At 41.2% G+C, this 20,999-nt stretch overlaps 1 protein-coding gene across 3 annotated transcripts in view; it reads left to right on the top strand.

The window, feature by feature from the left end:
- Rp1 (RP1 axonemal microtubule associated) overlaps nucleotides 1-20,734 on the top strand; it is a 127,682-nt gene extending 106,948 nt beyond the window's left edge. Inside the window, exons 20-23 of one of the 3 annotated variants that reach the window (XM_050118875.1) lie at nucleotides 985-1,075; nucleotides 1,739-1,890; nucleotides 4,140-4,294; nucleotides 19,904-20,734. In XM_050118875.1, the coding sequence (XP_049974832.1) occupies nucleotides 985-1,075; nucleotides 1,739-1,890; nucleotides 4,140-4,294; nucleotides 19,904-19,973 (468 nt within the window). In that variant the 3' untranslated portion in view covers nucleotides 19,974-20,734. Of the gene's footprint in view, nucleotides 1-984; nucleotides 1,118-1,738; nucleotides 1,891-4,139; nucleotides 4,295-19,903 lie in introns of all 3 variants that reach the window. The other 2 variants (XM_050118872.1, XM_050118876.1) reach the window with 2 other exon arrangements.
- The last annotated feature ends 265 nt before the right edge of the window (nucleotides 20,735-20,999 follow it).

Here is a 20,999-nt window from a genome sequence, read left to right as displayed (position 1 = left end):
AAATCAGATTGGTAAGGAGAAGGGACAAAGGATCGAGGAAGAGAATATAGGGAAAGGCAGCTAGAATTGAGGGGCATTTGAGGGATGGTAAGGAAACATAGTGCTGTGGGAAATCCTAAAATATATGAAGATGACCGTAATGAGGTCTCTTAATAATGGGAGTGACAGAGTCTCAAATGGCCATGTCTTGTCATCAAATGAGTTCTCCAGTACCAGGACTGGGTGGTCAAGGGGATCTCATGAAAATCACCAAGCAACTCAGTATGTTGCTAAGACAATGGATTGCGAGCCCCATAGCTAAGAACACCCACATAAACTTATGAGCATTTCATCCCTTGTGTAATGGGAAAGACTTTTGTCTTTGTGAAGCTCCTTCTGGAAGACTTGTGCTGGTTACTGAGATATGAAGACAATGACATGGGGAAATAGCCCAAAGGAGCAAGGCTTCTGATAATCTTCTGCTACTGGGTAGGAAGGACCCTGAAGACATGCTAGGATGAGCAGACAGTTTTTGGGCTTCGCTACAAGCTTGAATGTGCTCAAGTGCCTTTGTAGGACATGAGAAACCTTAAAGCATTCCATTGTGTGCCTTGCTTTAGTGATTAACATGAAAAGATTCTCCTTTTGAGTTTCTCCTGTAGTTTACTTTTTTGGTCACTGCCACAGGCAGAATTGAGATCCTTCAATTGTACAGAGTCCATTTCAAATGTCCAAATTTCTGTTTCCATGGGGATAAAATTGTCAGAAATTTACCAACCTGTTTAGTGAGGGTTAAAAGATTTTTTTTTTGAAGATGAAAATAAGCCACTTAGCAAAATATCTCTCAAATAAAGATCTGATCGATGCTCCTAGAAAACCACTGCTAACAACCACTCCACTGCCACCACGGTGACCACGTTGAACAACCTCTCTTTGTGTTTTCTACGTAGTGACTGATGAAAAATTATAAATCAATCCATTGGACCACTGTTTCTTTTAACCCAGGTGACAATGGAACATATGAAGAGCAAGAAGACCCTAAATTTCGTCGCGAATGCGTGGCTCTCTCGGAACCAGACAGATGGGGACATTGTCTGTGAGCTTCCTGTAATGAAAGAAGGAGAGCCTGTTTATCCACGTGTGTTATTAATATTTGGTAGCCTATGTTCATGAGTTGACTGTATTGTAGAAGCTTGAATTTGCTTCTGCATTATGCATTTGGAGAATATTTTCTCTGCTTCTCAGATTCTAGCTTCTTATTAAGAAGCACCACCTCAGTCACTGGTAGATAAGGAATTAAATAACTCTCAAATGGTTCTTATGGTTCAGCAATAGTCAGAAAAGCTAAGGCTGTGAAGATAAGGAACTCCATGCTTGTGCCTCATCTGGCTTTCCCAGAGCCAGCTGGCCTTCCACCCATCACGACAGTCTTAGTCTATTTCTCACAACAGTCTGACATCATTTCAACATTAGGCATCACTTATGAAAGCAGGTCCCAGTCACTGCTGATGACGAAATGCCTTTCTGTACCATTTGTATACCAGCCTGTTTCTCCATTTGAAAAAGAAAATGTCTATTTAGAATGAAAATTAAAATCCAAGGGTCAAAGGTTTTTCAATAGGAAAAAAAAATACAGACAGCAGATTTGTCATGGAAGTTTTCCTAGTTACTGCCCGAGAACCTGTAGATTTAGACTCTGTTTGCTTGAATTCTGAGGTAATCTATTTCTTCTGGATTTCTCTCCCCATTGCTTCGGCAGTGGTGAGATACCACGTTGATGTGCACACTGGGCAGGTGAGACAAGAGGCCACAGAGTCTGAAGTCTCCCTCTGTCTCTACGGGGAAAGGGGAGACTCGGGCCTTCGACTGCTGCACAGATCCAACATGCCGGTGCGCTTTCAGAGAGGACAGGTGAGTTCATGCCAAGCTCTCTCTGCTGGGGCCCTGTGAACGTTAGAAAGTGAAGGGTGCTTGGCAGTCTTCAGCCAAACGTTAGTGTAGCTTTAATTCAGGTGTCCCGACTTGACTTCATGAAGGGTCTTGTTTTTGCTCATCTTCAAAGCTTTTTTTGAGGCTGTTCGTAAAAGACTGATGGGATGCGCTAAATGTGTAGTGAACAATAGAAAAAAGAAAATACAGTGAATTAGTGGTGTAAGAAAAAGAAAAAACTGAGTTGAAAAGATTTGAAGGAGAATATGCAGGGACATCTTCCTAACGGACTCACAGCCTTGTTCCTGGTCAGGCCACAGGGCTTGTAACTCATTTCATGCACTGCCGCAGGGGCCTCCCTGTAAGATAACTGGAATGGAATCAAGCCCCACGTTAGACCCTTTTGTCTTATATAAAACTGTGTAATTGAGCACTGGGAGTTCTCAACGGATGTCTGTGACCCTCTCAATTTCTGACACTTTTTGGGTGTATTTGGGAAGAAAGCACTACTTGGAAGTGTAGGATTAAGGTGTATTCCTAAGAAAAGGGCACCTTGACTGTTTGATAGTGCTGTTCTCAGACTCATGTGTTTGACTCGTGAATTCTGAAACATCAGAGAAAATAAGACTCACCTGAGCCTTTTACTCATGGATGTTATAGAAGTGTGTCCATTGAGATGAACAGGAAGAAGAGTTCTGATTGGATGAGACCACAAATGCCATGCCCAGTGTTTGCTTTCACGTGTGAACTAATTCACAGCAGAAAAAGAGGCTTAAATATTACACCATTAATCTTACTCCAAGTGCTCAGTGACATTGTCCCCTGAATTTGTTGGCTGGCTTTGTGGAAGGTCCGGATTCTGCTGACTCACTTTCTGATGGATGGCGAGGGCAGTGTCATACCCAGCTCACTTGCAGTGCTCCGAGGCAGACAGCATCAAGAGATCTAGTGAACGTGCCATGCTAAGAATTTACAAGCATCTTCATGGTTGCTCTTCAGCTCACCGTCATGGACGGCCTTTCCTACAGTGGGGTCAGTGCACTGTGGACTGAAGCTGAACTAGAATAGAAGGTACAGTTGCAGGCCAAATAAAATTGAGTCAAAGGATAAGCTTAAAGGCATCATTACAAGTCTAGAATCAGAGACAAATGGTTCATTGCAGAGTTTATCCATTAAAAAAATTTTTTTTTCTTTAATTCATGGTATATCACAGCCTGGCCAAAAGGGTTAAGAAGCCAGGGGGCTCTCCCGTCATATGTGACACTTTTTACTGAATATCCCCTTGAAAAGTGTCCTGGACAAAGCAAGAGGTTTACTATGGCACACACAGGAGGATTCATATCTACTCAACTAGCTGCAGCGTTAGACAGGCTGAACCAAGAGAAGGTTTCTACCAGGACCAGCCAACAACTCAGACTTGGGAGTGTCATTGCAGTGACTAAGTTGAAACTTAATTTAGTGACCTCGGACCACAGCTAAGTCTGCCTCGCCCTGGAAGGCAACACAGGCAATTCTTAATTCACATTTTTTTTTATAAACCAGGAAGTAGAGTAACAGTAGCTGTCTTTTCTGAATGCTTGTCAAATTTAACTAAATTTCCTCAGATAAACCAGCAGCCCGTAACTATGGCCTTTGGGGAGGAGTCTTTTTTATTCTAACCAGCAGGGCTTTCATTCAGGTCCTGCATCTAAAAAAAAAAAAAAAAAAAAAAAGTGTAGGGGCATTCTGGATGCGATACATTGATTCTATTTAGGAATTAAGGTTACTGGGTACACTGTCAGAAGGAACCCCAGGACACACTCGGTTTCCATTGACAGAGAAGGTGTGTGGAGGTGTGTGGAGGTATTGCTGAGGATGGAAGAAAGGAAAGTGAGAAAAGCAAATTGTCCCCCACGCCTTTGCAGGTGTCGACATTTAACATGCTGCCAGCTGCTTCCTGAGCAAACACCTCTCAGGGTGGGCAGCTAGAGGCCCTTTTGTTGTGTTTTCTTTCAAATCTGAAAGTCCAAGGCAGAAAATAAAGTGGAAAAGAGAAAACAGCCAGAAATATATTTAGTACATAGCGATTTGCTTATGATTTCTTCCTTTATTGCCCATTTTGTTGTTAACTTCAGTAACGTTTTTCTCTCTTCAAGCGCTGGGGCCACGGCTGACAGCCTCGGGCCACTCACATTGCCAGCGTCTATCATTTGCTGGACTCTAGTTATTTCCCTGGGGTTTTTCTCCACCAGGTCGAGGCTTTTCAAATAGAAGCAGTGTCTCTCGGAAACCTGCAGAGGGTGCTGTTGCGCTGCGAGGCCAGCGACACATCCCAGGGCTTGTACTGTGAGAAGATCGTCGTCCAAGAGACCGGCACAGCCTCAGAATCCGTCTTCACCTGTGAAAGGTAATCTCGTCTTAATGTTCTGCAGGAGGAAACTGCTGAGGCCGAGCCTGCGTGTGTCTTCAGATGCTTGCCTAGACTCTCCGCCTCAGAACTCCCAGATTTAAAGATGACATTATGTTAATTATTGTTCAGCTTTTCAGTCACAGGCAAAGGCCCGATATCGAAGGGAATGGGGCTTCTATATTGATCCTCAAAGTATTAAAGTATTGTAGACACAGTATGGGAAATTTGTGGATCAGATTTGCCTTTTTTTTTTCTTTTTCCTTTTGTGGTGCTGGAGATTGGATTTAGCGTTGCTCGTGCTGAAACAAGTCCTCGCTCCTCGCTTCCTGGCTATATTCATAGCCCCATCTAGGAATTCTGAATACGTCCTGAACTTCCCTAATAGATTATCAGCAGAAATGCAGCTAAGATGGGCAAAACGAAGGCATTGGGAAACCCAAAGGCACGCATCACTGTTGTGATTTACTAAATATTTTCCTTGCTTATTGGCTTTGCAACTTCTGGAGGTCCTTCCAAGAAAACCACAGGAAACGCCTGTGTTCTCAGGAAATTATAATCAAAGCCTTGTTCACAGGACAGACAAAACATCATGGATGCTCAGAAAGTATTTTCTAACTTACAAGAAAGGACCCTGGAGCAGCCCCGGTGACCCTGCACCCTTCTTTTGGTATATGTCCATTTGCTAAGAAGATCTTTCTTCCAGACTGCTCCTGTGTACAGGGGCTGTAGTAACGAGTTTCAAATGAACCAAACATCCTGACTTCCTAGTTTTAAAATTCTTATCAGTAAAGTGCAGTTTGCACCCTTCCTTCAGCATTCTCCAGGACACTGTTCATTTCTCAAGACTTCATGTGCTGTAGCTGATTTTATTCCCTCCTATTGGTTGAAATCTTCATCTTTCCATGTGCAAGACAAGCAGCTGTCCATCTATGAAACTTTCCCTGGTTTCTCACCAGGAGTCAACTCATATTTACTCTCTTTAAAATCTTCAAGTGCAGGCCAGGTGGTGGTGGTGCACGCCTTTAATCCCAGCACTTGGGAGGCAGATGCAGGCGGATCTTTGAGAGTTCGAGGCCAATCTGGTCTACAAGAGCTAGTTCCAGGACAGGCTCCAAAGCTACAGAGAAACCCTGTTCCCAAAAAACAAAAACAAACAATAAAATCCTCAAGTGATTTTTCTTAGCACTCCGTTCAGAATGTATTCATAATATCACTGTCATTGTGGAAGTGTTTTTCTTGGGTAATAGATGATAAGCTTCTTAAGAACACACCCTCATGCATTTCATTTTAATTTCCAACATGGTTTCTTGTATGAAGTGGGGGTTTAGTCAATTTTTCTGAAAAATAACTAAAGAAGAGGTTGAAACAGAGGAGTGAACACAATGGAATACCAAGCTGGAAACCCTTAGAGGTCACATAATATTTATATGAATTCTGTATCTTGGGAACAACTTCAGGTGTCTCATTAAACATTTTTTTATGAATCTGCTCATTTTCAAAATAATTAACCTATGGACAAATCATTTCCTTTCTTCTTTCTGGAAATAAAGGGAGGTGATGAACAACATAGATTAAAAATTGATGTAGACATTTTGATAAAGTACAGAAATGTAAAACACTTTTTATAGAAGAAAAGAATAATAAAACTTACCAGGAGATAGTGAGCAATCATTTGACTTCCCTGACTTTTCTCTGGAAGAGGCCAGTGTTAATTATCCCTTGCTATTCTGAGCAAGCGTTTGGCTGCCACGTATTTCCATGCTCTTCTTTGTCATTTTGAGCCATTCCTCGGTGAGACAGTGACAAGAGGTGATGGTGGGAAAATGACAGAATTAGGCACAGGGATGAGTCTTGCTCATTTTTCGGGTGGGGGTGGAGGCAGAGACTCAAGTATTTCTTCTATCGTTTTCAATGCCAGTGATCAGTTTCCTATCAAAAGCATACTGAATGAAAGAATACAAGAAAAGGAGAGGACATGACTTCATTATCAAGAAGATGTTTATTGTAAGTATAAGAGAAAAAGCAGGTGGAGAGAAAAGCCTGGGCTGAATTGGGCCAGCAGACAACACTGGACCAGGAGACAAGTCAGGAGGAGGCAGAACACGAGAACAGTCATCGACCAAGACAGGTGGTCTGGGCTAAGAAACCAAGAGATCTGTCTAGCCAAAATAGCTGGGTTATATAGACATCAGGCTGAGAAAAGGGAAGTGGAAGCCCCTGTGAGGGAGACTTTTAAAGTACGGGTTGGGGTGAGAAGTCCTGGGAAGGGGTCCCAGGTACGGAGATTTGTCCTGGGTCTGAGACCTGATATTCCAGCTTTTTGTAGATGATAAAGGCGTGGAATAATCTCCTCTATAGCTACTTTCTGCTGAAATTGGGGATCATTATCTGGTGGGGGACATCAGAAAGGTTGGAATGATGGTGAAAGGACAGGCTGTGGGACATCTATTTCACTACATTCCCAGGCTATGTGCACCCCCGTGGGGTTAGGCAAGGCAGACCACCTTGGAATCATATGTTCCAAGGAACACGTGTGACTAGCTCATTGCAGGCATTTCTAATCTTCAGTTGATTAAAAATTTGTTGGGGGCAGATATAGGCTAGAGATAGAAGGGAAAGTTAATGAGAGGAAGGGAAACTTTTTTTTTTTAATCTTGGGTGTATACTTCAAAATTCCAAGCTCATGGTCCTGGTAGTTGAGAGAGGGGAATCCCAAGACCAGAGAGAGATAGAGATAGTGTGTCTGAGAGAGGATCCTACACTCAGGAATAGGTAGCGGGTGGGGAAACTAAGGATATTGGTTGACAGGCATACTCATTTGGAGTCCTTTTGACCTGTGAGAGAGGTGGATCCATGTCTCCCTGAAGCTCACATGAAATTTTTTAAGTTTACGAAAAGAGATAAATGTTTTAGATACACAGTTTGTAATTTGTCCTGTGACTCACATGGTAGAAAGAGCAGTAGACTCCTGCCTTTGATCATGGTAATAGCTTGGGAATCAAAAAAAAAAAAAAAACCCAAATGATTTGGGGTCAAAAGCATCTTGGAATCTATCCCTTTCAGAGTCTGGTAGCAAGGAAAACTGTCTTCCTCAGCTGGAGACCTAGGAGAGTGAGGCCTGAGGCCTGATTGCTACATAAGAAGAGACAGCAGCTCTAGGTCTGGGGGAGGAGCTAGTATGCTTGCTGTTGTTAAGGTGACAAAGCTACAGCTGTCAACACCTAGTTGTCAACACATCAGAGATTGGAAAAGGATAAATTAAAGAAGGAAGTATAAACCATATGGTCTATATAGCAATTAAAACGCTAGAGACTTACCAATACCTGGTGATTATCTTAGGCTCCCATGGTCTTCATGGCTTAGTTGGGGGCAAAGGTCACAGGTCTTCAGCTGTCACATGGGAGAGCATTTAATCATCAGCTGCCACACAGAGCAACACTGGCCTTTGGCTGACAGACCCAGAAGGTCTCAAAGATTTTCCTGTAGAGAACAGACTTTGGGAACTGACCTACATTGGCCAGGTGGAGTAGGGCAACCACTGGGCAGGACCCTGGCAGCGGGCGAGACATGGGCAGTTCCCTTTTCCCAGTGGTTAGTGTACCACAGTCCAGGTGTTGTCTGTGTCCCGTTGGCTTCTTTGGAGACCATAGGGTCATCTCTAGGAGCTGGCATTTGTGTCTCTCATGGGAAGCTTTCCATAAACCTTTTACATGCCATATCCAGCAAATCGCTGAAGAGTCTGAGGACTATTATCTATTAAGTGCACCTGATTTTAAACAAACTTTACTTTCTCCAGTTATTTGCTTTAGACTTTACCCTGGAAATACATGTAGAAGGCTAAATCTTGTCATTAACTGAATTACTTTTGTACTTAGCGTGGCTATGAGCATAGTTCTGAGAATATTAAAAATTCATTATAAAGTGGCTAAGCATTAAATTGCATGGGAGATTCAGGTCAGAATCCATATTTTTGCTGCTCTTATGGTCCCAGCATTTATCAAGTTGTCTGGCACGAAGATGAGACCAGATGTGCGATCCAAATGTTCATTTCCAGATGTGCGATCCAGATGTTTGTTTCCAGACGTGCGATCCAGATGTTCGTTTCCAGATGTGCAATAAATATACAAATTTTCTTTTTTCATTTATTCTTTTCTCAATTCTTTCCATTTCCAAAGACTCCTATTCTTCCTTTTTCTCTCCTGATCCTCTTTCCCAAGTTCCCCCCTCCTCCCCTTCTCACTTTTCTCCACACTTTCTCCATCCATTCTTCCATTGAAGGACATCTAGGTTATTTCCAGGTTCTGGATATTACAAACAATGCTGCTATGAACAAATGCTTTTGTCATATGATAGGGCATCTCTTGGGTATATTCCCAAGAGTGGTATTGCTGGGTCCAGGGGTAGGTTGATCCCGAATTTCCTGAGAAACCGCCACACTGCTTTCCAAAGTGGTTGCACAAGTTTGCATTCCCACCAGCAATGGATGAGGGTACCCCTTTCTCCACAACCTCTCCAGCAAAGGATATCATTGGTGTTTTTGATTTTAGCCATTCTGACAGGTGTAAGATGATATCTCAAAGTTGTTTTGATTTGCATTTCCCTGATCGCTAAGGAGGTTGAGCATATCCTTAAGTGTCTTTTAGCCATTTGAATTTCATCTGTTGAGAATTCTCTGTTCAGGTCAGTGCCCCATTTTTTAATTGGGTTAATTAGCATTTTAACGTCTAGTTTCTTGAGTTCTTTATATATTTTGGAGATCAGACCTTTGTCTGTTGCGGGGGTGGTGAAGATCTTCTCCCAGTCAGTGGGTTGCCTTTTTGTCTTAGTGACAGTGTCCTTTGCTTTGCAGAAGCTTCTCAGTTTCAGTAGGTCCCATTTATTCAATGTTGCCCTTAATGTCTGTGCTGCTGGGGTTATACATAGGAAGCGATCGCCTGTGCCCATCTGTTGTAGGGTACTTCCCACTTTCTCTTCTATCAGGTTCAGTGTGTTCAGACTGATATTGAGGTCTTTGATCCATTTGGACTTGAGTTTTGTGCATGGTGATAGATATGGGTCTATTTTCATTCTTCTACAGGTTGACATCCAGTTGTGCCAGCACCATTTGTTGAAGATGCTTTCTTTCTTCCATTGTATACTTTTAGCTCCTTTATCGAAAATGAGGTGTTCATAGGTTTGTGGGTTAAAATCTGGATCTTCTATACGATTCCATTGGTCAACTTCTCTGTTTTTATGCCAATACCAAGCTGTTTTCAATACTGAAGCTCTGTAATAGAGTTTGAAGTCAGGGATGGTAATGCCTCCCGAAGTTCCTTTATTGTATAAGATTGTTTTGGCAATCCTGGGTTTTTTGTTTTTCCATATAAAGTTGATTATTGTCCTCTCAAGATCTGTGAAGAATTTTGATGGGACCTTGATGGGGATTGCATTGAATCTATAAATTGCCTTTGGTAGAATTGCCATTTTTACTATGTTGATCCTCCCAATCCAAGAGCAAGGGAGATCCTTCCATTTTCTGGTATCCTCTTCAATTTCTTTCTTCAATGCCTTAAAGCTCTTGTCAAATAGATCTTTCACTTCCTTGGTTAGAGTTACCCCAAGATATTTCATGCTGTTTGTGGCTATCGTGAAAGGTGATGCTTCTCTGATTTCCCTCTCTGCTTCCATATCCTTTGTGTATAGGAGGGCGACTGATTTTTTGGAGTTGATCTTGTATCCTGCCACATTACTAAAGGTGTTTATTAGCTGTAGGAGTTCTTTGGTGGAGTTTTTGGGGTTGCTTATGTACACTATCATATCATTTGCAAATAACGAAAGTTTAACTTCTTCCTTTCCAATTTGAATCCCCTTGATCCCCTTATGTTGTCTTATTGCTATTGCTAAAACTTCAAGCACTATGTTGAAGAGGTATGGAGAGAGTGGACAGCCTTGTCGTGTTCCTGATTTTAGGTATTAGGTCTTCTTGGAAGTTCTGGTAGTATTCCGCATTGAAGCCATCTGGTCCTGGGCTTTTCTTGGTAGGGAGGTTTTTGATAACAGCTTCTAATTCTTCGCGACTAACAGGTCTATTTAGTTTGTTCACCTGGTCCTGGTTTAACTTCGGTATATGGTATTTATCTAAAAAAGTGTCCATTTCTTTTACATTTTCCAGTTTTGTGCCATACAGGCCTTTGTAGTAAGATCTAATGTCTCTGAGCTGGGTCATGTGAGGTGTCGGGAGGAGAGAGGAGCTGCCAACTAAGAGGTATGGCCTGGGCCAAGAGACTGGCATATCCAAAATGATTGAGGTATATAAGGGCCAGAGAAGCTAGGGGTAGCCAAGTCCAGCCCAATATCCAGGCTGGAGACTTTAGGGTAGATGAAAATGTATGTTCACCAGGAGGACCCTGTAACAGGTAGAATCTTACGGATGGTGGAAAAACATGGTAACCAGAGACTGTTTCGATATGTTAATGGGCACCTCAGCTAGCCATTTATCCTGGGTTTGAGACCTAACATCCCACCTTTTTATGATAATAAATAAATAATGAAGGGTGATGTAGTCTTTTCTAAGACTAATTTCTGTTGCCCTTGTTATTGGAGACACACAAAAGTTGGAATTCTGAACAATGCCAGGAAGAGCAGGGTGTTTCACTAGTTGTGGGCTCTGTGGGACCATCTGGTGCTAAGGAAGTGCAGGGCACTTTGGAGTATTTTGTGAAACTACCACCAGAGGTAGTAGCTCTGGGGTAATCTAGGATGAAGTCTCTACTCAGGCTGGTTTGAAACACCTGGGGCTGGCTAATTTAGAGCAGTTTTCAGTCTTTAATTGATTGGAAATCTGCTGGAACAGATATATATTAGAGAAGGTAAAATTGAGGAGTTTAGGGGAAATTTTTCATCTAAGGTATATGAAATGTTTCTGCACCACAATAAACCTCTCTGCTGATGCAACAATCCAAATCAGACCAAATAAAAAAGAATTAGAAAATGCCAAATTTTAATGGATACTATGCTCCCAGATGATTTTCCAGTGCTCCAGAGAGGAGGTAGAAAATTAAGACTCACATGTCTGTTTTCTGGGGGAGGGAGGCAGTTTAAATACCCTGTGGGAGCGGTCTTAACATCTCTGGGGTAGGGTTCATCATTTGGTAGGCTTTCTGAGATGCTGCAGGGTTTGGAGAGGGAGCTTGTGATGAAACTTTGACCCAAACATTGCAGACTCTTTGGGTAGATGGATGCCAGGGGCTGGAGTAAAATTTCCAGCAGAATATTCCATATTCTTTGGGTGTCTGGATGTTGGTTCATTTTTGACTGCTTCCTGTGGCTATGGGGCAACATGGGGGAGGAGGGAGTTGGGAGTTGGTTGGCTTGTGCACAGCGGGAAGTGTGGGTGGAGAGGCATCCAGTTAACTGCCATCCTGGAGAACTCAGGCATCTGGTCCTTGAGAGAGCTGAGAAGGCAGGTTGCTAGGAGAAAAATAGAATTTTAACACCTGTCTTAGTTGTAGTGACAAAGATGAACGTGCCAGGAAGAAGAGAAGAAAGGCCCTTCATGGCAACATCTTGGAAAAACAGAGGGTGGAGGGTTTTTGCTACTGGACCGATCAAGTATCCTGAATAGGTGTCTGCTTGAGCATAAAGATGTGGCATCAATGGTGAAGTCCCAGAAGCCGGTGTAGGTGCTGGTGTTATCTGGCGATCCCACTGCAGGTTGGCCTTGGCATGAGTCTGGCAGTAGGGGTGAACCTGTACAGGAACCTTCAGGTGTCTGCAAAAGAACTGGAATAGTTTTATATCTTGGTATCATAGAAAAAGGTTATGATTTTAGGTTCAAAGTCATGAACATTTTAGAAGACAATGATAGGAAAATTTAAAATTTTGAGTCTCTGAAGTTATGTCTGAAACCTGTTAATCCTAAACTATGAAGCCTGTGAAAGAGGCACACCTGCCTGTACTTTTAGCAGGAAGCTTAACTAATAAACTACTGAGCAACAGTACCGTAGGCATCAATCACCCTCAGACAGAGCTGAGAGGACTAAATAAATGAGCAGAAGTGAGACAGTTTTTCCAGCTACTCACGCAATCCCAAGTTTCTCCACGGTCTTTGACGAATGCAAGACTCAAAAGCAGTACTTGCCTTTAGCTGCTAAGTCCAGGAGACCTTACAGATTTTCCTGCTGAGGGAGAGATCTGTCTACTTGTCTTGGCATGATGGGACAATCGATTCCCCCAGTGTCCTTTCGTCCAGTCCAAGCAGGGTCCAGGCAGTTGATAAAGTGAAAAGCAGCTCTTTTTTTTTTTTTTTTTTTTTTTTTTTTTTTTTTTTTTGCNTTTTTTTTTTTTTTTTTTTTTTTTTTTTTTTTTTTTTTTTTTGCTGTGTGGCTGAGTGTCACTTTGAAGAAAGCCTCCAGGTGGAAGTCCTTCTGCGGCCAATCCATCTTCTTAGAGGAGCTACAGGATACCGCAGGGGCTGGTGTGTCTCTCTATCATCAGCTTTATTGTTACATGCCAAACTCAGATCTGTAAAAGTGCTTGAGGATCAGGGTACCATTACCTGTCAGGCATATCTTAATTAGACAGATATGTTAAATTTGGACTAGCGTTCACCCAATCAGTTACAGTTTACCTATGTTAGTAAAGGTAAGAAGATTAGAGGGAGTATTGTAGTCTCTAATTTTTAGGTGTGGTCCTGAGACCTAGAGTATAATCCTAATCTGTAGAAGGCAGAACCAAGTTTTAACATTGTAAACAATTTAGAGTTTTACATCAATAATAGTAAGGGGTTTACTCTTGGGTTACAAAATCTGGTGCCAGCAAAGTTTGTCTCTGTATATGAATGTGGGTGAATGTAGAGACACAGCAGTAGCACCTCTGTAAATTAGCATTGTTTTAAACCTTATCCTATAGAAACCTTGTTTTTAGGAATTATTTTGCCTCTCTCTCTGACCTTAGACAAAATGGTGCCTGTTCACATGTGTTCTAAGGTATTTGCAGATTCCGTGATGGTTTTCAGAGTATTTTAATTATAAGTTTAACTTTAAAACAAGCACACCCACAAACCCAGGCATAAACAAGGACACTGTATTATTCCCGCATATAATTTAACAGACAGAAGAGCAAAGCTCTTCCCAGGAAACCATGTCAGCTGACCAACTTAAAAATCTTGGAGAAGGCTGCAGGAGCCAGGGGGCACACGGGTGTCCTATTGGGGGTCAAGTCAGCAAATGTGTAAAGGGAAACAGAAAGACACGGAAAGAACACCTATGCAGCTCAGAGTGGGAGAACAGGGGAACGGATCCATTGCAGGAAGAATCCCAGTGTGACCAGATCACATGCCAGGAATGAGAGAGACAGGAAGGCAGAGATGCCAACACATGGCAAACAGTGAGAGAAGAAGGGAGCTGAGGGTAGCAGTGCCAAGCGTAGGGGGTGACCAGGAGGTGGGGTGCAGCACAGAAGGGCAGGGAAGGGTGGGAGGAAGGAGATGAATGGAAGGTGGATAAGGAACAGGAAGTTGGCCCTCGACCTTTGACATTTGTCTTGGGGGTGGGGGGAGTGGATAGTGGAAGAAATAAGAAAAATGTTGACCACTGAATGGAACAAGTGGCGCCACAGAAGGGATTTGTGTAGGCAGAGTTCCAGGGTCATTGGGGGAGGAGCCAATGACTCTGGCAGTGTGATCAGGGCAGAATTTTTAGGGTCCCAATTCCCAGATAGACAGGAGTCTGGAGGTGCCCTTACCCCTGCCAGCAAGATCAGTGCTGTGAGACGCTGACTAATGATGGAAGGGTGAGAGCCCAGTACCCAGAAACCCTGGGCATATGGGAGTCCTGACCACTTGCCGGCAATGTTGTTTAGGCATTTAGGACACAGGGTGTCAACCCCAATTTAAAAAGATTTTGTAAAAGGCAGCCCGAGGGTGCTTGGAGATGTGGTTTCTAATTGCAGGCGCCCATTCACAAGTCCATGCTGGGATCTGAAACCTAGCACTATGTGTCCACTGTAGTAGGCTTTGGGTCCAAAAACAGGGGATGTGAGATACTCCTTTGAACAGAACGTCTTCTGAAAAAGGGGTTACCAAGGGACAAGGCAGGTCCTTGTCCCAGTAACAGGTCAGAGGCCTGGCACCGTCATATCTTTGGCAGGACACCCCCAAAATCACAGCAGGCCTTGGGCCTCTAAGGCAATGACTTGGAAAGGAAAACTGAAAGCTGATCTTAGTCTGACAGAAAGCAGGTGCAGGGGAGAAGGGTATTTCCCCAACACATGGCCCTTGACCTCTGGGAGGAAGTCAGCCCCTCAGCGTGACCTCCAGATGAGAAGTTTCTGTATCCTATTAAGCCTCTTTTCCATACAATAATCCAAATCAGACCAATCAAAGTAATTAGAAAAGGACCAGACTTAATGGGTAAAAACGTTCCTGGATGATTTTCAAGTCCCTAGAGAGGAGACAGAAAAGGAAGATTGGAGAACCACATGTCTTTTTCCTGGGGACAGTTTAAATAACCTGTGGGAGTGGTCTTGAGTACCTTTTGGGGAGGGGTCATCATTTGGGGAAGCTTTCTGAGATGCAGCAGAGTTTGGAGAGAGATAAAGGAGGGGCCTCTGGATGGAGTTTCCACCCAAACAGTATATATTCAAAACTTCCAGGTCCACAGTCCTGGTGGTTGGAAAGGTGAGTCCCAAGACTGGGGAGCCACCCTCAGAAATAGGCAGGTAGAGAAACTTCAAACTTCTGGAGCCCATTTGACTTGTAGGAAGTAGATTCAAGTCAATTTGCTGAGGCTTATGAGAATTTTTTGAGCTTATCAACAGAGATAAGAGTTTTAGATATGTTAGCCTTCTCACTGTTTGTAATCTGTACTGGAATCCACATTGCAGAAGAGGCAGTAGATTTATGCCTTTGAGTCATGCTTGGGAACAGAAAGATGATTTGGCTTAAAAGCATCTGTGAATTTACCAGTTTTCAGGGTCTAGTCGCAAGGCAACCTGACTCTCTCAGCTGGGGACCTCGTAGATTTAGGAATGTGAGGTCTGAGACCTGATTTTTACAGATGAAGAAAAGGTACCTGGAGCCTTGGGGGAGGAGCTGGTATACTTTCTCTTACTAAACTGACAAAAGTACAGTTAGCCTAGTCACCAATGCCATCCGAAATCTGAGAAGGATAATTTACATAAAATATAACGCAAGTGCCCTATGTATTCATAAAATCGACAGACTTACTCCTTAGATTGTTGCCCTTAGGTTTCTATGGTCTTGATAGCTTCACTGGGGGCAGTGGTGGGTATCTGGTTATCATAGAGGATGATATAACACCATCAACTGTCACAAAGAGTACCATGGCCTTTGGCTGCCAGATCCAGGTCTCTGTGGAGAAGAAACTTGAGAAAACTGACCGTACATTGCAAAGTACAGCAGTCAACCCAAAAACATCCACAGTTTGTGTCGGGACCTGGCAGCTGGTGAGGTAAAGGGAAGTTCTTTGCCCAGTGGTTAGCATTACCACAATTCAGGAGTAGCTGGTGCCCCATCTGCCTTTTTTGGAGACGTTATGGTTCCTGCTAGGAGGGGGCAGTTCTGTCTATTATAGAAAACTTTTTATTAAACATTTTAAATGTCATGTTCAGCATTATTTCTAAGGGTTTGAGAATCATCAATTAAGTGTATTTTCACTAATTACTTGCTTTTGGCTTAACCATGAAAACACAGACAGTAGGCTAAATAAAGCTTACCATTTAATAAGTTATATAATAATTTACAAGTTATTAGCTTTTATACAATTAGGATTTTATAGCTTTTTCCTTGTTAAGTTTGCGCCTTCAATGTTTGAGTTTGAGATTTAATTCAAGATCATTTAGCAATAAAATAAATCCTGAAATCATCAGCACAGTTTATAGAAATGACTGGGAACTTTACTGATCATTTTATAATGTAGTTCTAGAATATCATAGTTTTATGTATGACTCAGTTTATCTTATAGCTAAAGGTTAATAAAGTTAGCAAAGAAAAAGAGAGAGAGATAAATATCTTTAAGTCAGTTATTGGTAAACTGAATATACTTTAGGAATTTATAAATCCTATTTAATAAATACACATATCTTGTGCCTTATTTAAAAATATCTGTTCTATCCTATCGGGCAAAGACAGTTTTCTATTTATTAATGGTATCCTTTTTATTTAAGCATTAAAGGGGAGGTGATGTGTGATTTCCCTTTGTATGATGTGAATACCATTGGTTAATAAAGAAACTGTCTTAGGCCTGCACAGGGAATAGAGGTAGGTGGGGAAAACTAAACTGAATGCTGGGAGAAAGGAGGCAGAAGGAGAGAGAAGACATGGAGCTGCCACCAGAGACAGACATGCTAAAACTTTGCTGGTAGGCCATGACCTCATGGTGATGCACAGATTAATGGAGAAGGGTTAAATTAAAATATAAGAGTTAGAAAATAAAAAGCTAGAGCTAATGGGCCACACAGTGATCTAATTATTATAGTTTTTGTGTGATTATTTTGGGGCTAAGCAGCCAGGAACTAACAAGCAGCTTATTACTACAGCCAGTCATGTGGCTATTATTTAAACTATAGTATATTCTATAAATATGAGTTGAATTAAATATATAGTAAATTGAAATAAATTAAGATTGCTTATGTATAGACTTATAAATTATAAGCCTTTATTTAGAAGTTTAGAGCCTGAGTTTGCTACATATTTAAAAACTTTTTAAAACCATACCAAATGAACTTATAAATCCTAAGATAGACTTTATAGTATAGTCTTAAAATATTTTTTAAGTGCAGTGTGCAGAAAAATTATAGAGAAAAGAGATTTTTAAGAATAGGAAGTAGAGGAAGTGAAGAACAGAGAAATTTTAGATAGAAGAGATTTTGGGATCATTATTTTTTAGTGACAGAAGTTCTTACAATCTGCAAGAATTTGGAACTCAAGTATGCCATCTTTGGCCATTGATTTGTACTGAAACCAAGCTGTTTGCAGTAAGATTTTATTAAATCTGATTCTAAGAAAGGAATTAAGTCCAAGAAGAAGAAGAGGAAGGTTTGTGACATGAACTCCACCATAGGGAAGGTTCTAATATCATAGAGGCCATGAGCACATAGAGAAGCTGCAAGAGGAGGGGCAAGGTCTTAGAGTCCCACAGAGGGCTCAAGTAAACAGAGGGACTTAGCAGGCAGCTCACAGGGGGATGTAGGAAAACATGCAATGGACATTCTCAGGAGGGCATAAGCAGAGGTAGAGCATGTAGCCCTGAGAGGGGAGAGAAAATTTTAGGAGGCAGCTGCAGGCAAGAGCCAAGAGACTGCTTAGTGGGACTGCAGACATGGCAGCAGTCCCTAAGGAGAGGTGAGAGAAAGTTAGCTGAATAGAGGAAAAGGGAGACCCTAAGTTGTTGTGAGGAGGCTGCTTGTTTGTTTCCTGGCCACCCAGACTCCTGAAATAATCACACAGAAATTTGTATTTATTGCACTACTGTTGGGACAATAGCTTAATCATATTTCTGGCTAACTCTTATATAATAAACTAACCCATTTCTATTAATATGTGTATTGCTATATGGATGTGGCTTACTAGTAAGGTTTCATCCAGTCTCTGTCCCTGCGGTGGGGCTACATGGCTCCTCACTGACTCCACCTACTTTCTCCCAGTATTCAGGTTAGTTTTCCTGCGTAGCTTTATTCTGTCCAGTCACAGGCCAAATAATCTTCTTTATTCATTACCCAATAAAGCAACACATATACAGAAAATAAGAGAGATATGGCATAGAGACAAAATACTTTGCATTGGTATGGATCTCGGTCTTTTGATGCAAATTTAAGGTCAATTTTTGTTATATGCATTTCTATTCTTGTTTAAGGTATTATGCTTAGACAGCTCACTTAAAAATGTGATGTATAATTAAACATTACAGATTATTAGATAGTCATTTATAATAGTGAATCTTGTAGTCACGTTAGTTAGGCTTTCTAGACATATAGGGATATATTTCAGTTGGATAATCTTCAAACCTTTAAAGGCCTACAGAATATGGCATTTAAAATGTTTTAAGAACTTGGAATTTTCCCAACAATGAGACACATTTGCTGCTGGCAGCACCAGTTACTTCAAAGAGGTTGATAGGCATTGAAGAAAATTGTTATGGAATTGGCCTTCAATGCAACAAGGCTAGCCTTTTGGGCCAGAAACTGCTTTTGTCTGGACTGCTTGATGGTATAGTGGACATGCAGGATCCACACAAAAGTGACTGTTGAACATGCCAAAAAACACGATGGTTCTTCAACGTTCCTGCTTTAAGGAAGAAACCGCCAGACATTCTGCAGGATACAGAAGAAAGTGACTGACAATCTGTCAAGACAGGTGAAACAGCATTTCAAATTTCCTGCTTCATAGAAAATTCTGCCAGATACTACGGACTTGTAGACTAAAGATGAATGTGGCAACATTACAGAAGAAATTTGGGTGACTGTCCAGGCAGCAAAATGTCTCTGTCAATTCTAAAGTTTTGGAAGTTGCCTACAATGAATTTCCTTTTTACTTAGGTAATATATTTTTCTAGGGTCTTTGGTGGAGTTGAAGGCAGATAGTTATAGTTTTCCTTAGTTATGATAAAGGATAAATTAGATATAAAACTTTAGACTTACAAAGATAGGATAGATGATAGAGTTCTTTTCTCATTTTGCCAAAGGAAAATAGACTAAATACTGTAACTATTATATTGCTTGAACCTATTTTGTTGTATATAATTTCACTATGTTAAACTTAAAATCTTCCTTTTTATTTAGACAGAAAATGGGTGATGATGTAGGAGTCCTTCTGTATGCTATGAATATGTTTAATTAGCATTGGTTAATAAATAACATGCTTTGGACTATAGCAAAATATAGCCAGTCTGGAAGAGATAGATAGAGAGAGTCAGAAAAACATTATGTTGCTGACAAAGGAGACAGATGCAGGATACTTATCAGGGTGCCACATCCTTGTGGTAATACACAGATTCATAGACATGGATTAATTGAAGATGTATGAGTTAATTAATAAGAAGCCTGAGCTAATAGGCCAAGCAGTGTTGTAATTAATATAGTTTCTGTGTGATTATTCAAGTCTGGGAAAGGAACAGTCTCTGCTTATACATCTGGGAGAGTATAGCGGGAGCATGACCCTGAACTGGGTCATATGAAAAGAGGGAAAAAAGGAAAGGTGCCACCAACTAAGATGGGTGGCCTGGACCAAGAGGCTGGCATGTCAGCAATCAGAGGATGTGAGGTAGGGAAGTCTAGGCCAATACCTAGGCTGAAGATTTCAGGGTAGGGGACAGGGTCTGCCAACCAAGAGGGTCTGTCACAGATAGAAACTTAGAGATGGTGGAAGAGCCTGGTGCCCAGAGACTGTTTAGATATGTTAGTGGGCACCTCGGTTGGCCATCTGTCCTAGGTTTGAGACCTAAAAATGAGGATATAATAAGTTGGAATGGGATTGACTAATTTTTAAAAAAATCAATTTTTATAGTTACCTTTGAATGAACAGAAATGAAGCAAATCTTACTCATTATAAAAACAAGGAAATAAATTTAATTTTTTTCTTCTTCTGCTTTTCTTTTGTGTTTTCTTCAGATGGATTCCCTTTATGTCCCAAGGCTTAAGACATTCAGAAATTGAACTTTATTGTCAAGATGAGGATTAAGGCAACTGGCAGTAGAAGAAGATCCAGATGCTTTTGTTACAACTGGACATCATGGACGATGACCTCCCAACTATCCCAGAATGTCCTCGTTGCTAATACTATATGGATAGCTATTTCTTGCAGAGGAAATACAAATACATGGAAGCGTGTCTTAGTGATGTTTTATGCACCCCATATAGTGTTAGGAATCAGCCAAAGGATCTATCACTGTTAAAGAGTTTGAACTCATACTCCTTTTGTTGTTGTTGTTGTTGTTGTTACTCTCATTTATAATGTAATCAAACAGAGTTAATATTAACTTATTTCACTTTTACCTTTGCAGCGATGCAAATAAATAATCCAGCTAAAATACAAGGGGAAGCAATTGGTAAATGTTGTTACACTTTTTATCTTCTAACCATCTAGCCTATTCTCTTGATAGTTCCTGCCTTGAACATTTCTATAGTACATTACTATTAAGTTTAAACAATTGATTAAAATATTTTAAGTGAGTTCAAGGAAAAAAGCCATAAAATTTGATATATTTTAAAAAGCTGACCTGTACAACTTCAGTCCCTCCTGCCGTTATCCAGGAGAAACAAACACTTCCAAATGGCCTTTTACGTTTTCTCTTTTCTATCTAAAATACTATTAGCATGTATTATTTATAAAAACAATTGATTACATCATGACATTCTTGGTTAGTTTTATTCCTTATATTCTGTTGTCTCTAGTTCCTTCTGGCTTACCAGCCCCCCATTCCCCACTTCTTTTTTTTTTTTAATGTAGGTTCTATGTATGAGAAAACAAGCAGAATTTGTCTTTCTGAAGCAGGCCCTTTTACTTAATATGATGGCCTCCCATTCCATCCATTTTCCTGTGAATTATATTATTTCATTCTTCCTTCCAGCTTAATAAAATCTCATTGTGTGTAAATGCAGTTTCTTTATCCCAGGTGAATTTCATCACTCTGCTCCCGTGGTGTTGAAATAGGAGCGGCAGGGCTGCGTCCCCAACACCCCGGCCGCTTGGCTAGCTTATGCCCGA

This window comes from Alexandromys fortis, unplaced genomic scaffold, assembly GCF_014885135.2.
Source record: "Alexandromys fortis isolate MF-2015 unplaced genomic scaffold, M_Fortis_MF-2015_v1.1 scaffold_18, whole genome shotgun sequence".
Classification (NCBI taxonomy): Eukaryota; Metazoa; Chordata; class Mammalia; order Rodentia; family Cricetidae; genus Alexandromys; species Alexandromys fortis.
This window is presented reverse-complemented; position numbering and strand designations above follow the sequence as displayed.